Source organism: Ambystoma mexicanum, chromosome 12 (assembly GCF_040938575.1).
Source record: "Ambystoma mexicanum isolate Mex_15411 chromosome 12, UKY_AmexF1_1, whole genome shotgun sequence".
Taxonomy (NCBI): Eukaryota; Metazoa; Chordata; class Amphibia; order Caudata; family Ambystomatidae; genus Ambystoma; species Ambystoma mexicanum.
This window is the reverse complement of record NC_090936.1, coordinates 461685708-461702550: the sequence shown is the minus strand read 5'-3', so window position 1 is coordinate 461702550 and position 16843 is coordinate 461685708. Positions and strand designations below refer to the sequence as shown.

The 16843-nt window shown below is 45.6% G+C and overlaps 1 protein-coding gene across 5 annotated transcripts in view; it reads left to right on the top strand.

Annotated features, from left to right (window-relative positions):
- Positions 1 to 11221, top strand: part of BCL2L14 (BCL2 like 14) — a 423407-nt gene extending 412186 nt beyond the window's left edge. For all 5 annotated transcript variants that reach the window (XM_069628715.1, XM_069628718.1, XM_069628719.1 and 2 more), the window contains one exon: positions 9628 to 11221. In XM_069628715.1, coding sequence (XP_069484816.1) covers positions 9628 to 9666 — 39 coding nt within the window. In that variant the 3' untranslated portion in view covers positions 9667 to 11221. The remainder of the gene's footprint in view (positions 1 to 9627) is intronic.
- The last annotated feature ends 5622 nt before the right edge of the window (positions 11222 to 16843 follow it).

Below are 16843 nucleotides of genomic sequence, written 5' to 3'. Positions count from 1 at the left end.
TTCGTGATATCTTCCTGAATGGTCAGTTCATATCATTTGAAGAAACTCAGAACGGGGCTGCGGGGGGGGACACACCTTTGAATTTATTTCTCTACTTCAGGGTGCAGAACTCTAAAACAGGCATTTTCGACATTCCCTGGAGAACCGGAAATGGCCCAACACTAGACAGACTGTTTAAAGGTTCACACCAGGGAGGAGCGGTTTCTGTTATGTATAAGTATGTGTCTTGGAGACAAAGTTAAAGCCGGAAGATCGCCCTGGGGGAAATGGGAGGCCTCACTGGGGTGTACGATATCAGAGTAGATATGAAAATACTGTTGTGAGGAGACGAAACGAGTCACACTCAATGCACATTTCAAACTGATACACTTTAAATACCTGCATCAATTTTACCACACAGCAGCCTCACTACACAGGCCTGCTAAATTCTCTTGGATGTGGCAAACACACTCTTTTACATGTAACACAGTTCCTGTTTGGTTCTCGGCCTGTCCTTTAATTTCATTTAAAGACCTTGGAAATAGTAGCAGTTTATAAGGTTTGCTTTTACTTCGTTGAAAATGTTCTTGGTGTGTGCTAATGTGCACATTTCGCACCCTTTCATCATGGCCGGAAGCAATACGTGCAATCCAACATGAGGCATAATTTTGTGAATGTTTTCTGAAAGGCTTTTCCCTTTGTTTTTTTTTTGTTGTAAACTTTCTTTTAACATACTGTGCGAAATGGCATGAACACGAAAACACGCAGTCTAAAGGAACAGAATGTCAGGGTTTACATAATGCCATAATCCATTGCAGTATAAAAGGCCCACTAACCCTCAACCCCTCATTGACCTAAATACCAGTACACCATATTCTGCGCCCCCTACTGCCATTATTACAGCAGTGAGACGTGCTGAATGAGCTGAGGTTTTGCCACAATAGCCGAGTATTTTCCTGCAAAGTCAATGACAGGCCTGCAGGTGGTAATATATTTGCTATATCTCCCCTCACACAATGCAGTCATTTTGTCTGCTACCAGAATATCCCACACTGTAAGGAACTCATGGTGGCAACCGTAAAGACAGACACAAGTGATCACAGTTCCAAGGGAGTTTATTGAACAATAAATGCAGGGTGGAAAAACACCTAACTTAAATCTAAGATGGGAGCACACGTCGACCATCAAATGAAAAATTAGGCAGTTCTTCTGTCGTCTTGTCAAAGAAAAAGGGCCTATACTAAAGAAAAACTATTGCCAAATCCTTACAACTAATTACAGAAAGAGCGTGGGCTAGGGTTTCACTAAAGAAATAAGTGTTCACAAATAATAAGTCAGGATGTGATTGCCAGGGGGTCTCCCTTCCCCCACGTTTTGAGCACGAGACAAGGTGATCTCCTGAGCACAGCACACGATCAAGCTTTGCCAGCACGAGCCGACCATTCCGTATCAGCTGTCAGGTTCTTAGATGGCCAAGTCTATTTTCAATAAAAAGTCTCTTGCGTTCGAGGCCTGATGTATCAGACAAACAAACAAAACACAAAGTTCTGCTTCACGTAAACCTTGGATGATGGCTCCACCACTGGGTCCCCTTTCTGGCGGGCATGGACCCTTCACAAAATCAAATTCAACAAATCAATTAAATAGTTACGACGACTTTCCACCCCGGATCTCCCTCTTTCGGGCTTGGACCCCTTTCAGAGGTTTGCCTCCCTCCTTCGGGTTCACTGTGGCTTTTCTTACTGTCACAAATCGTAATGTCTTTTTAAACAGTTTTTTGGGCTTTGCCCCTTTTGTCGGCTTCCGTCTGCCGGGTTCATTCTTGCCGACCTTTACAACACACTGTTCATATGCTCTTTTCATCAAACAGGACTCATTTCCCTTAGCTTCGCAATCATCTGTTGGTCAAGACTTTCGACGGTACAGAGGATTTTTCAAGACCCCTGTATGACCACTTTGACCTCTTTTCACCTCTTCCCAAGGTCTTCTGGTTACAGTAGTTTCTACTATCGTGTAATCGTCCAGAGATTCCTGCCTGAACACCCATGTGGTGTTGGATTCCTCTCATGCTTGTTCCCCCCCCCCCCCTCTGTTCTCACTTGTATCTTTAAGCTCTTTAAAAGTCTAATTTAGCCGTTGGCTATGTATCGTTAAACACAGTTTGGTTTCTTATTGGCTCTTCCCTCGACTAACCGGCTGTGATGAACTGCTTGGCTTTCTTCTCCTTCGAGTCAAGGTTGGTACCATAGAGACTTGCGTCTCTACCCGGCCAAGTTATCAGCAGAGGAGGGTCTCGTGTACTATAGACATCTGCTGCAACACACGCTGGCTATTGTTCGCAGACTTCTAATACCTTCTGCAGAGGTTTCACAGGTATTGGCCGGAAAGGAGGTTGCTTCTCTCCTTGTCTCCCTCTCTGTCTGCACAGTCTTTTTCCTCCTCTTGACCTGCTCTGCTGAGTTAGCTCTCACGTCGTGCGGTCTGCCTTGCTTGTCTTGTGCTCTCGTGCTCCACCTTTTATCCCCGTGGGGAAGGGAAAGGGCCGTCAGATGTGTGCAATTCTGCTCAATTGCCTGACTTTGCCTGACCCTTGTATTGGGACATGTCAGGTGAACAGCTCTGGTGTTAGTCTATTTTTCGTGTTGTCTGAAAGTGTTTGTGTCGGAAAGGGGGGGGGGGAGTGTTTTGGAATATCCTATGGGGAAAAGGTGTTGAAAGAAGGGGGATATTGCGTCTCATCCGTCAGTATCCCACTCCCCAAGGACCCCCCATCCAGGTGATCCTCCCTTACTGGTCCACCCCCAGGAACTGGATCCAATAGAGATGTCTGTGTCCTGGCTGACTGGATGACAGATCCCCGGGGACTAGCCAGGGAGACACCTTCAGGTTTCTCAGATACCCAACCACATCTGGATCACCAGACCCCTCTGTAGATTTCCAGTTTCGGGCAATAGTCAGCTTAGCTGCCAGGAGGAAGTGTCCGATCAGCACGGCCAGTGGTCCCAACAAAGGAAATGCCTGCCTCCCGTACACCCAGCATTAGTACCCGGGGATCCATCAGCAGAGACAGACATGTGATGTCCTTCATTTTGGATAGTACTCCTTTCCAAAAGAGACCTACTTTCCTGAAGTTCATATAATATGGAACAGAGAGCCCACCACTGCGCACCCGCGCCAGCAATTTGCTGAGTAGTGAGCAGACATGTGATTGAACCGAGTTGGGTACCATCTGTAGCAAAAATGTATAGGAACATTCCCCGTTGGTAACAAAGAGGATTTATTTATCCGCACCCATATTCTTTACCACGCATCATCCTCCATTACCCCACCCAGATTCTCTTCCCACTTATAAGTATACGGGAGGTTCACAACTGGGTCCCCTGAATCCAGCAACTTATATATTTGGGAGACTCAACCCCTAGAGCACCCCGCCCGCCTTGGATAGTCAATTCAAGTGCGTTTAGCAGTCTAGTGGCCCCCCGTTTCGTGGGATGTGAGGCCCAATGTCACAAGTGAGCGCTGCAAAACCGCTAATTTTTGGGTACAGCAAAAGCTTCCTTGCACCCATCCTTGTATAATTGCTGCAGGTTATCCAGCCACCCACGACCCAAACCTCTTTTTATCACATCCTGGTTGGAAGCCTGGGTTATTCCAGATAGGTCCAAGTGGCCCTATCCCTAGTACTGTGCCCCATCTGCGTAGGGCCCTACCCATGTAGTAAAGCGTATTCCTGGTTGCCGTTAATAAGGAGAACCCAAAGGCGCTTACAAGGCCCTCCTTCTCAACATATGGGAGACATTCCAGTGCCACTCCCGAGTGGGCTTGTTCAATTATTTTCTATTTCGGCTGATTGTCCGCACAACCAAGTGTGAGATCTGCGCAGCCAAGTTATAGTGAAATACATCAGGGATCCCCAGACCACCCATCCTTACAGGTTTCAATAATACCCTCCTGGAGATTCTCGCCCGGTTATTACCCCAGATAAACTCGAGAATGTTCCCCTGTAGAACTCAGAGCTATGATGCCGGGTTCCTGACAGGCAACGCCAAACAGAGGTAAAGTAGCTGAGGAATTAGGTTCATCTTAACCACAGCGGTCCTACGAAACCAGGACATTTCCTGCCTTCCCACCTGGCTAAATCCTCCAGCAGCTCCTGGAGCAGAGGCAGGAAGTTGCAGGAAAAAACCTCAGATCTTATTGGGAATTTGCACACCTAGATAGGGAATAGACTCTCGCGACCATTGTATCGGGGCCAGAGCACTCACCATAGACCTCTGAGGGCGCAAGGAGACATCCATTCAACCCATGTGATTTTATTATAATTGACCTTAAAACCTGAAACCAGGACAAAATTCTCCGGTTGACGCAGCAGATCAAACGGAGTGCTGGAGAGTTAGTAGAATATCATCCACTTAAAGAGAAACCTTATAGTTTACCCCCTACCACAATCCCATCTATAGACTCGTTATTCCTAGCATGACAAGCCAATGGCTCCATTCTCAGAGCAAACATCAATACGGAAAGCGGGCAGCCCTGTCTTGTACCTGTATCTATTGACAGATCAGCTTAGAGTCGCCTGTTAACTTGGAGAGAGGTTGATTGATCCCCACCTCATGGGCCCAACCCATCCCCTAACAGCAACCATCAGGGACCAAGACAGCCCCCCCCCCCACAAAATGCCCCAAAGAGCCCAACCACAAACCACCCACAACCCTTATCATCCGCAGTGCTGTCTCCAGCTCTCTTAAGGTCTTCCCGATTGAACCCTTCACCTTACTCCCTCTGCCCACCTTCTGCCATTTCTGCGACTCCCCTGACCAGGACCAGCATTCTGCCCCTCTGTCTCAGTCATCCCGTCAGATGCCTCCCCTCCCTCAGCAGACGCTCCCCTTTCTTCAGCGTCTGAACAGCCCATCGCCTTCCTTGGTACGAGATATGGATTGCAGTAGGAAATCCCCACCTATAGTTGACCACCTTACTCTGCAGCCATTGCGTTAAAGGTCAGCGCGCCCTTCGTTTTGCCAAAGTGGTGGAAGCCAGATCCTGATATAAGGAGAGAGACATGTTACAGAAGGCAATGGACGGTAAGAGTCTAGCTGCTGACATTATGCGTTCCTTCAATTTAAAGAAGGGCACTCGTGAGTATACCTCTGGACGAGGAAGTCTGGGACCTTGTCTGATAAGTCATGTCCAATTCAATAGCCGAATCTTCAGGAAGTTCCAAGATGAAGTGGAAGAGGTCTGCCACGAAGTCCAGGAGCTTGTCATGCACAGCTGATGGGCTCCCTCAAACCTGATGTTGTTCCTGTGGGAGTGACTCTCCCCATCCTCCTGCTTCTCGTCCAAAGCATCACAGCGTGCTTCCAGAGCCCCTAACCTGTTGGAGCACTCCCCCACCTTGTAAGATTGTTCACACAGTGTATCCTCCACCTCAGACACCTGCTGCTCCCTCTGACTCGTTTATCCAAAGCCAGGATCTTGTGAGAGAGCTCTTCGGTACTCTTATGAATTTGTTTCTGAATTTCCATTAATAATTCTTGCAAATCTGTCTTGGTAGACATGTGTGAGAGCATGATTCTGAGCCGCCACCACCTTGCTGCAGCATCATGGAAATGTCCCCTCGCTTTCCAGGCTTGTTATTCTTTGCCATTTCACCTCGAGGAGACAGTGGGAACTGGAAAGGAATCCTCAGGAGCCTCACGTAATTTGCTCTGACCTCGTGGGTGAAGTCTAGGCCGGCACCTTTTATAGCGCCCCAAACACCCGGCACTTGGGACGTAGAACACCACTGTGTGATCCCTCAACAGTTGGCAGTAGTGGGGAGTTCAAGGAAGCTGCAGACCCCCAAAACACCAGTCCGCTTCCCACAAAGCTTGTTTTTCTGGTAGATACCCAAGAACAGCTGAAGTGTAGACAGACGCACCCAATGGGAACTCGGAGGTAGAACCACAGGCAGAAGCAATCCAGTAGCTAATCTTGAGGAATCACAAAGAAACAACCCAAGTCCAAGGAATGTGCAGACCCCCCCCGCCTCTCCCCCAAGACACCAATCTGTTACCCAAAAGGCTTGTTTTCCAGAAGGCACCTAAGAGTAGTCCTATTGTGGACAGTCGCATCCAATGTGGACTCAAGATATAGAACCGCAGGCAGGAGCAATAAGTAGCTGATCTTGAGGAAGCACAAATAAATAGCCCACAGCTAGGGCAACTTAATATAACCAGAGAAGGGCATCACAACCCCCAGGTGGCCAATACGTTGCAGGCTTGCAATGTTGGGAACCATGATGGGCAGAATGCATAACTTTGCAGGGTGCACACCAACCTGCCGCAGGGCCAGCTACGCCATCATAAGGCCAGAGACCGGCTGCATGAAAATGGGCTCCTCATGCTGGGAGGGGGGGGGGGCCAGTGCCAATCCAGCACTCATCTTAACCGCTATTTTCAAGGCCTGTGGTCCCACTGCGGGCAGAACAGCAGCAGCTCTGCCGTCACAGCCGCACCATCAGATGGGCAGAGGAGGTCCCAGATAGCGAGCTGTATGCTCCAGGGCAGCTCTCAGCCACCGGTGGTGGACAGGGACTTCTAGACACAACCATCTCCAGCTCACCACTGCCTCTCACTTCACCGTGGCCCCCCCCCCAGCCAATGTCGGGATGTGGACTGGTCCTCGAGTATGCAGGCTCAGCCGCACGGCTCCCCCTGCCCCCCCAAGGCGGCTACCTGCCCCTCAGGCAGAGGCCGCATTGGCCGCCGCCATTTTCCAGGTGAGCTGCCCAAACATCAAGAGGCTCACACTGAGGGTTGCGGGTCTACCGGGGGTCAACACGCATCCACATGAAGCTGACTATGCTATGCGCTAGTCATATCCACATCAATATGTCGATTTGGGGTGCCAGGAGAGGAGTATTCAGCAATTTGCTGTTGCTTCACCGGAGGCTGTTGGGGAGCCATCTTACTGATGATGTGCCTAGCCACGCCCCCTTCTCAGTTAACTTTGAAGAAAATGATCTGCACTGCATTTTCCCCAAACTCGCTGCTTTTCATCTCTTTACATCCTATTATTCCCCTGCTCTCCTGTCCCACCTCTCATTTTTTCTTGTTTTTCCCTACACCCCCTGCCGCCCCACTCCCACCCAATGGGAATGCTCTTGTCTTGGCCATCAACACCTTCTCTACTGTGAAATTCTTCACAAATCTGCTCAAACTCCACCTTCTAGCAATTCTAGTAGCCCCCCCAATGCCCAAAACTATGTCATACTCCTATTCAAAATAACCACCTTTCCTGCATTCTGTCCTCAGGACCACTCTTTAATTTGTAAATATGTAAATACTGGCTCAAGGCTCTCAATGTTAACCCTGCTGTTATGTCCTCCGTTCCCTGACCCTGGTATATATAACCACTTCTACCCCTTCACCACCCAGCATACTCAACTCAAGCAATACTCTTATTTTATTAATTTATTTGTAGTATTATATAGTTCAGTTAACTTTTAATACTTCACAATTATAAAACATCATAAAAGCAAACAAGCTTCAAACAAACAAAAAGAAACACACCTACAATTTCAGCCTGCATTGAACAGTGACATTTGTCATCTATTGTCATTCATTGGTATCAATTATGATAGCACTGCTTTTCCAACGTATAGTAAGATATATTATACAGGCCTCCTGATGGCCACTCAAAGATATTCCAGAGAACATTGCTGTATAATTCCACTCCATTCCGGCAGATCTTAATGCTAATGTCCCCAACTTCAATACAGTCAGTTAATAAATGTTTGACAGTCTCCAGCTGTGCCTCCCCGCTCAAGAGTCTTTCACTCCTTGGAATATTTGACCATGCTCCAGTAATTTCCAGGAACTTCGCGGCATTGAATTTTAGTTTTAGATAGTCCCAGACTAACGAGTTGCGAGTTGCCCAAAAAATGTTGTATGTAACTAGGGCTTACTTCTCGATCCTGAATGTATTCAAAGTACAGAGCAGTGTTAGTTTTGGTAGCTAAGTTTACAGTCAGCTGCTTCAGGAAGGTCACGTGACCATTGGAAGCTCACTTTGTTGTCACAAGAGACAAAGTTCCTTCCTACACATATCTGGGTGCCAAAATAGATTTTCTTACCGGCAAGACATTACAGTCATTAATTGAGGGCAAGAGTCGTGGCCTAATCAATACCATTGGCGTTGCTGTATGTAAACATGCAATTGCATGCCCATCTATGTCGTTGTAGGTGTGGTTTTAGTATAATTGTATGCCCCTGTTCACCACTGATCTGGCAGGAGGTTAGAACATTCAAGTAGACTGACTTTGTAGGATCTATCCAGCTTCTTAATAGTGGATCCTACATGAGAAGTTCTTGAAAAATGCAGTTTCTTAACAGGTTTTCCAATGTTGGTTAATTTCTGCAGCTTTTGCAATTATGTGATGTCCACACTAAACTTCATGGATGTGTGAGATCTAAGCCGCTGTGTAAAGCTGATGACTTCTGACCTATTTAGTGGGCAGGCTAAGGGTTTGCAGCCCAGCACTTTCCTACACTGTTGTGCATTGTGGTAGCCTTGCAGACCGCTTTATTTTGCAAAATATAAAAGGAGACATTGGATCTGTTACCTGTTCTTCTGGAAAGTCAGCCAATCCTGCTCATATAGAGAGTATAAGAATAACTCGTCACTTTTGTGGAATTGTGCAGCCACATGCCCGAGGCGCATGTATGTTGTTTACCACTCTGGCCTCCCTATATTTCCCACTGAGCTTTGAGAAAAACTGCAGATGCCTCCTATTTTTTTTTTAATGTATTTCATTGTTTTGGCTGGGTAATGCCTCAAACTTTCAACAATTTATACATAAACTTCGAAAAAAAAAAATCATATCAAGTTCACAAAATTAACAATTTACATACAATCATTCACTTTCTAATTAGTAAAGTGAGACATAATTAAATGATATACATATAAACATTTAAAAGGAGCAAGATTAGCAGTGAAACATTAAAAAAAGATGATAAAATTATATCCAATTAACATTCTATGATTGAATAATAGTGAATTATAATTAGCTTTGGATATATCATCAGATAGAAAAATTGCAGATGCCTCCACTATTGTGATTCTTACAGAGAAGTCAGAAGTTGGAAGGGACATGTGTATTTTGGGCATAGGTGAATGGAGTAATGCAATATGGCTACAGTGGAGAGGCATTTATGCTCACTAGACCCAGAAGTGAGACTTATTCTGACAGTGATAAATGTAAAGGTGGTCACTGAAGCATTTGCTTGACATTTTATGGCAATTCTAACCACCAAATAGTTGCAAGTCAAAGGGTGTTACCCTGCACAAACTACCAGGTGCTGGAATTCCTAGTTCTAAGCAAGTACCTTGCTCTTCTCTTCTACCAAGACCCTTGGATGGGATGTGTGTGTTGGTCTAGGCCCCATTATGGAGCTCTCAAATGATGTTGCTTCCACCCTTTTACATGTGTCTCCTTAAAGCCCTACAGCTCTTGCTAAACCAACTGGACCAATAAGGTAATATGAGATGATTTCAGCAGCAAGAACCTTCCATAGAAATTTGTTTGGGAACAGATTGGTTTGTTAGTTGCTGTGTGGCAGTGTTTTCTCAGTCTTTTATAACTGTTCTGTTCTTGTCTTTCAGGAGAAGGCCTTGGGGGTCAAAACCCAGGCGGTTGACTGAACGCACCAAAGGGAATCCCACTGCGAACTAAGAATGTGCCAGCATAAGAGGAATTTAGAAGCCTTTGATGCTGTGCTAGGACTCTGCCACCAAGAAGAATAATAGGGGCGAAGGGACAGACCTGCCGTGATGCCGTCTTTCAAATGCAGTGTAAACATGTTCATTTTGGTAAACTAGAACTCAAAACCGAGTCTTGCTTTATTTCCAATACTTGGTGTTTGTGGGCATTGGTATCATTTTTCTGAGGAGACCGCAGAGACATAAAAGAAAGCCAATCCACTGAGGACTGGTATGAAAGGGGGAAAAGCCATATTCTGAACTTTGTGTGGGTCAGCTCTTGCCATTCACAAGGACCTCACTAACTGGCAAGTTTCACACTGTTCTGTGTGTTGCTCTGCACTGAGGCTGCAGCTGTTGTGGGATTATCTTTTTTTGGCACTGTTACACGAGGCTTTCAGTTGTTTGGCTGATGCATGGAGGTTAGGATGGGAGGTTGAGAAAAATTTCAAATAATTGCAGCAGTTTGAAGGGAGAATCTGATGTTATGAAGTATTGTGTGGGAGCTTATGTTTTTCAATCCTTTGTCAAGTTGCATCTGGTCCTCTTTCATTGGTATCAAAATGTATTTTTCAAAGCAAAGAGGCCTTTCCTTAAATATGGTTCTCGTGAACTATAATTCGGGGGTTCATTGTGGATCATCACCAATTTACCTCCACTTGTGTAATGCTTCTATGACCTTAAGAGGTTGTTTGCCAGGACATGAACATTTAGAGCCATTATGTTCTCTGAGATCTCAGTTCGTGCTGTATGTAACTGATCTGTTCATTGAATGGGGGGTTTTATCAACTGATTTGGAAGCCAAACCTATCACTCAGGTTTGTACCTGCACATTCATTGATGTTTACGTAGCATAGCTACTCCGTAGGCTTGCCCAGATTCATGTTTGCTTCTTAGACAGCAGATCTTTTCCTCATGTTCGAACAGACAACACTGTTCACATTGCAGCTAGGAGAGCTGTCCTAACTATTACCAAGATTGTACATCATTGGCTATGGCAGACCTCATGTTTACACTAGTATTCCAACAAACCAATGTGTATAAACACTGGATGCCACAAACCAGGGGTCTGCAACCTTTGGTTCCTCAGATGGTTTGTACTACAAATACCATTGTTCTAAACCAGCCTAGATAATGGTGAGGGATCATGGGAGTCGTAGTCCAAAACATCTATGGAGCCACAAGTTGGAGACCCATACGATAGGTATTAGAACTATGGCTTAGATCTATACAAATGTTCCATCTTATGTTTTGCTAACAGAGCTGTCCTTAGTTTAATTCAGCTATTAACAGTGCGCTTCACGTGCAAGAAATCTTTTCCCATCTTGCACTGTTCAAAAGGTGTTGCAAAGCCAGAGAGGAGACAATTGACTCTTGAATAGTCGTTGTACTGTGCCTGAGAATCACACCAGTGCTGGTGTGGAAGATATTTTCATCAAGTAAAGGCGTAAGAGACATTAGTGAACGGTTATGTAAATAAAGTACTTTGCACTCAAAAGATATTGAACAATTTATTTTGGCTAGCTGGGTCGGAAACGTGCATTCTTTGCTTCTTGGTCTTCTATTTTAAGAGCTTTAAAGAAATTTAGGCGCCAGCTATTAATACATTAATTGGCTGTTAAAAGTAACATGATCCTAAGCTCAAATCATGCAAACTAAAACACTTGAAGCAAGTCTTGCATGAATTATCTATTTGTTTAGTTTCACACGTGGCAGTGATTCTGCAGGGGGAGGAGGATGCTTGATGGCGCATCATTAAGGATTTGCAAGGGAAGTCCTATCTTGGCAGGTGGGGCCTACTCAGACAGCAGAGGGGGGAGAATTTGCATTGGTGGAGAGGGAAGGCATCTCTACCCTTGTAATAGATTAACCCATGCTCTTCAAATAACTGTAGACATGGAATGATATATGTTAAAGGATATTTATACTGCAATATCACCACCGGGGTGGTCCGCTGGCAGACCTGAAAGGGAAAGAGGGTGGGGTAGGTTAGTAGGGCTGAGCAAGAGAGCTGTGGTGTGCTGTTGACAGCATCAGTTTGGTTAACGCTGTTCGCTGAGCTTAGGTGTGCTTTTCGGTTGGTTGCCACCATGTGCTGTTGTGCGAGACGATGTGTGGTTTGTTTTGTTGTTGCATTGTAGTGAAGTGTGTGCGGTTTGTTGTGCTTGGAGGAATGGTTGCGTTTGGTTATGAGAGGTGTATGCAGAGGGGTGAGATTTTTCCTAGGGTTGGTTAATGGCATCACTATCTACATGTGGCCCATGCTAAACTTCCCAATTCTATCTAGATGTGACTCCTGCTAATCTTCACAGTTCTATCTATATGTGATGCATGCTAACTGTCGAAATTCTATCTAGATGCGAGTCATGCTAATCTCTACAATTCTATCTAGATGCAACGCAAGATTATCTTCAAAGTTCTATCTAGATGTGACTCCTGCTAATTTCCAAATAGTCTCTCTAGATGTGATGCAAGATTATCTTCACATTTCACAGGCCAAAGCACAAGTGAACGTTTGGACACTAGCCACAGTTAGTAGCCAAAACGCAAGCTAATCTTCACATTCCTCTCTGGATGTGACGCAAGCAGACATTCACAATTCTGTCTAGATGCAATGCAAGCTAATCTTTACAATTCTGTCCAGGTGTGGTGCAAGCTGACATTCACAATTCTGTCTAGATGCGATGCAAGCTAATCTTTACAATTCTGTCTAGGTGTGGTGCAAGCTGACATTCACAATTCTCTGTAGATGTGACGAAAGCTAATCGTCACAATTCTGTCTAGATGCAATGCAAGCTAATCTTTACAATCCTGTCTAGGTGTGGTATAAGCTGACATTCGCAATTCTGTCTAGATGCGACGCAATCTAATCTTTACAAGTCTGTCTAGGTGTGGTGCAAACTGACATTCACAATTCTGTCTAGGTGTGACGCAATGCTAATTTTCACAATTCTGTCTAGATGGGATGGAGGCAAATCTTCACAATTCTGTCTAGATGTGACGCAAGCTGTGAGGCAATACACTAACTACACTTTCGTTCCAACAGAAATCCCCACTTTTTCACTAAATAAGGCTACAGCCTTATCTAATCAAAGACCGAGAGTTGCATGAGGGTGGAAAGTCTATTAAAGTAGATCACCTGATTGGGGCGTGGGTGGCTGGCAGCCGAATGGCGCAGATGTGAAACTGTAGAGCGCCGCTCCTTTACCCTCTTAAATCCGTAAAAAAATATCCTGAAAACTTTTATAAAATGGCATCCAAAGTGCAGGCACTGCTACCTCCAGAGAGGACCCTGCATATTTGGTGGTGCTCTCCTCTCCGACGTTCGCTCCTGTGCTAAGAATCTCCCGATGGCCTCTGCAGTATCTCACCTAGCAGGCCACCAGCTCCACAAATGCCTACCACTCACACCTGGGCTCTGAAAAAGTAAAGGCTCAGCTGTGTGGCTTCTGCACTGGACCATGTTGGTTTAGCCGGGTGTGACTGGGAAGTGAGTAAGGGAGAAAACGTGCACGTCTGCTCCCAAGGTCAGAATGTAGAGCCACTGAGCCAAGGTACTCCCACCTTGCCTTGCAGTGGCCATTGATGGGATATTTGCATGGGAAAATAGTCCAAAGATTAGACTGGAAAGGTAAATCATGGGGTGGCAGCATCAGTTAAGGTTCTCTATGTTAAATAAACTGCATGTAGGCTCCCCTAAGCCACTAAGGAGCAATGATGCTCCTAGGACATTGTACAAGTCACACATATAGGAAAATATGAGTGGGATGGAGATACTAAAAGATGGAGATGTCATTAAAAACGTCCAATTAAAGTCCTTTGAGTGACTACAGGTAGATTTCCACATGATAAAGTAACAATTGTATCAAGTCCTTCCTTTCAGACATGCTGTACGCTCATGGTTTAACGGGGACAGCTACCTTCCCGAAGTGTAAACCGTGATTCCTAAGAAGCCCATCTCAGCAGTGTACAAGGTCATTCCAACTAAATACTACAGGGACTTTGACCAAGTTGAAAGAAAAATGGGAGACTGGTTTGGAGGTTCTTGAAGAGGGTGAATGGACAGATGTGCTGTATGTCCCTAAAGAGATAACAATGAATGCAAAGATGCATCTGATCCAATTAAAAATACTCTTGTTTACTACTCCAAGGATGGGGTGGTAAAGATGAGTCTGAGGGAGGATGCAAGCTATGTCAGGTGTAGGATGCAAAGGGGTACTTTCATGCATCTGCTTGGGTCATGTCTCCTAATTCAGGTGTATTGGGTTGAATAGGATATTGGGCTGGCCTCTTGACATGGACCCCACATTGGCTAAAATAGGGTGGTGGGCAGAGGTAGCATTCTTCAGGTATGAGAAACTGTTTGCCATTGCACCGATTACTGTGAAAAGGGACATTTCCCAGAAATCGATAGCATGGATACTACTAAAATATCACAGTGGGAAAGTGGACTGGATAGGGCCAAGAAATGTGAGAAACTCTTCGAGGATGTCCTCCAAAACATGAAAAAAGATGACAGAAATGGCCACTGGAGCAATGATTGGCAGGACACCCTCGCAGTACCCACTGCAGGGGGGGGGGGGGGGGATTGATTGCCAAGAGACTCCTGGAAAAGAATGAGGGGCAACACAGGTCACTGGGCAACGTGCATGGCGATATGGGGGATGAGCATGTTGAGTTCCCTCTTGTTTATGGAATGGTGCTATGAATTCTGTTAGGCACGTGTACACTCATGCAGTATGTGTTAAGGTTGGGAAGTATGCCTGAAGTGTTTTGTCTGCAGACCAGATGTAACCAATAATTTTCATGTTATAAATTCAAAAAGTAAATCATTGTTTTGCACCTGCCACTGAGATGATGGCCACTACAGGCAGTGGACAAGAGGTGGTGCCCATAGGGAATGTCTACTCGACCAGACTGTTCCAAGCCTACCCGTCCTTCCAGCTAAGCACACCAATGAGAGATGGAACCTGAAAAGCACACCAAAATGCTAAAAGCCAAGTCAGACTCCCTCAAGATTGAATAGGAGACATGACACTGGAGCCAGATGAGTTGGGTGTAACCATATGACCCATCTTGTACCATCACAGAAATGGCCAGTGAGGAGACCCAAGACTGTGCATTGAGACCACCCCCACCTTTTCTTACTGTAGGTAGACCCTAGTCAACCATGCTTGCTCATCCTTTAGTATGGGAAACTTGAAGACCAAGGTAAGCTTTTCCACCTAGCAGTCCTCCTTTGTAATATCCTATTGGGGGGGATTATTCTCATCTTTAACTGGCACCTTTCCGTGTGGCAGTCCTGTAAAAGGTAATGAAGGCACACTGGAACAATCTATACTCAAACGCATCTATCTAGTCCATGCCATGCACTCCATTATTGCTTGCTGTCTATCTGCAAGATGCCCTTCTCCCAGCTTTGTCGTCTTTGCTGCTCTGCCCAAACCAATAACCATCCTTTTAGCCAACTCTGTCAGCCGTTTGTCCCTCCTGCTGACATTGGCAATAAATGAAATGGTGGTCACTCTTAGGCCTGCAAAGAACCTGTTTCTTCATGATAGCCATAAACACAGAACAAAAGACTGCACTGTTTTGTCCCCTAACTAGTGCATACTGTGACAGTCTCATGGCATAATTAGGGGTTTTGATGATTAGAGATGCCCACCTACCATGGAAGTCCTGAAAAAGGTATAGAGGGGATTCCCCAGATCCCTCATTGTGTCCTGTTGCCCATGCATCTACTGTTGATGATGCAAGTGTGTAGGAAACTCTAGTAAAACCCCCTTGAATCCCAAAGCAGTCTCACACTTTTACTTACCCATCTCCCTCATTAAGTCCAGAGATAGACACATGTTTAAAAAATACATTTACACTAAAAGAGAGGGCTTTTCATAACTTATCTTTGGAGCACCTAAACCACCCACAAGAACTCGAACAAGAGGCATCTTAACAGGAGCAAGACTCACCAGCACAGGGGGAGAGATATTAGTGGTTTGTTCAGATAGCCTGGTGGGACACGGTCTCCAGATACGGAGCTGCCCACAGGGCCAAACGCTGCTACCCGGCTGCAAAATGGCAGCACAAGCATTTAAACCCTTGTCAGGAGGGCCCTGGGACAAAGGGAGCCACTTAGACAATTAAGGAGAAACACATGACATGCCTAGATTGTGATGAGGGTATAACCAGGTTCAGGAGAACAGTGGGAGGAACCCATCACAGAATAAATTGGATAATGAGAGTAATCAACCCTACTATGAAAACCACAACGCCACGCAGGATGTGTCACAAATTAGGGTACCACCCAGGAAGCAGAAGTAGCAGAGAATTTCAGCCTAGGAAAGAGCCAGAATTTGAGAGTGACTCGAAAGAATGATTTAAGAACGAGAGCACAGTCCATGACAGAGGGCAGACTGAAAAGAGGGGAAAAAGCCAAAAGCGTACTGGGAGCAGTCTCTTAGATGCTGACAGAGAATGAAGGAGAGATAGAGAAAACCTGCCGGGGCCTATATATCTGCCACTGGCAGAGAACAGACAGAGAGTGGTTAAAGGCCAATGGGGACAACATCTCGGAACTTGGCAGCGAGCAGGTCCCGGAGATAGCGTGAGAGCCACAATCCTATATTTCAGACCCTGGCAGAGAGCAGACCCAAATACTGAGTTGAAAGCCTGCTGGAGGCTATTTCTCAGACACTTGCCAGACCAGACGAATGAGAGAAAGACAAAACGCAGTTGAGGGCTGCATAGCGGACACAGAGCGTAGACAGTGCCCCAGGAGGGTGACGAGGACAAAAGTCGAGACCAGAAGTTAATCAGGAGGGGGTGGGGAGGGAGACTAAGTTCACAGCCTTGTACAAAAAAAATCCCTTTTCTGTCTAATTGATGCAATGTATTGGTTTTTAATGAGCATTAGGGGTGTGATTTTTATCAGAAATGATACACATAAGAGAGAGTACTAATAACAGACGGTTACTGGGAACTGCTTTTACAGTAGGAGGTGGATATCTGAATGAACGTAAATTGAGGAAGGGGTGGTATGGTGAGAGAAACCAGAGACTGTAAACATCTCACAGGACATCAATCGTCTGTTATTATCAAGCCATCATCTAGTCCTGGATGTTGA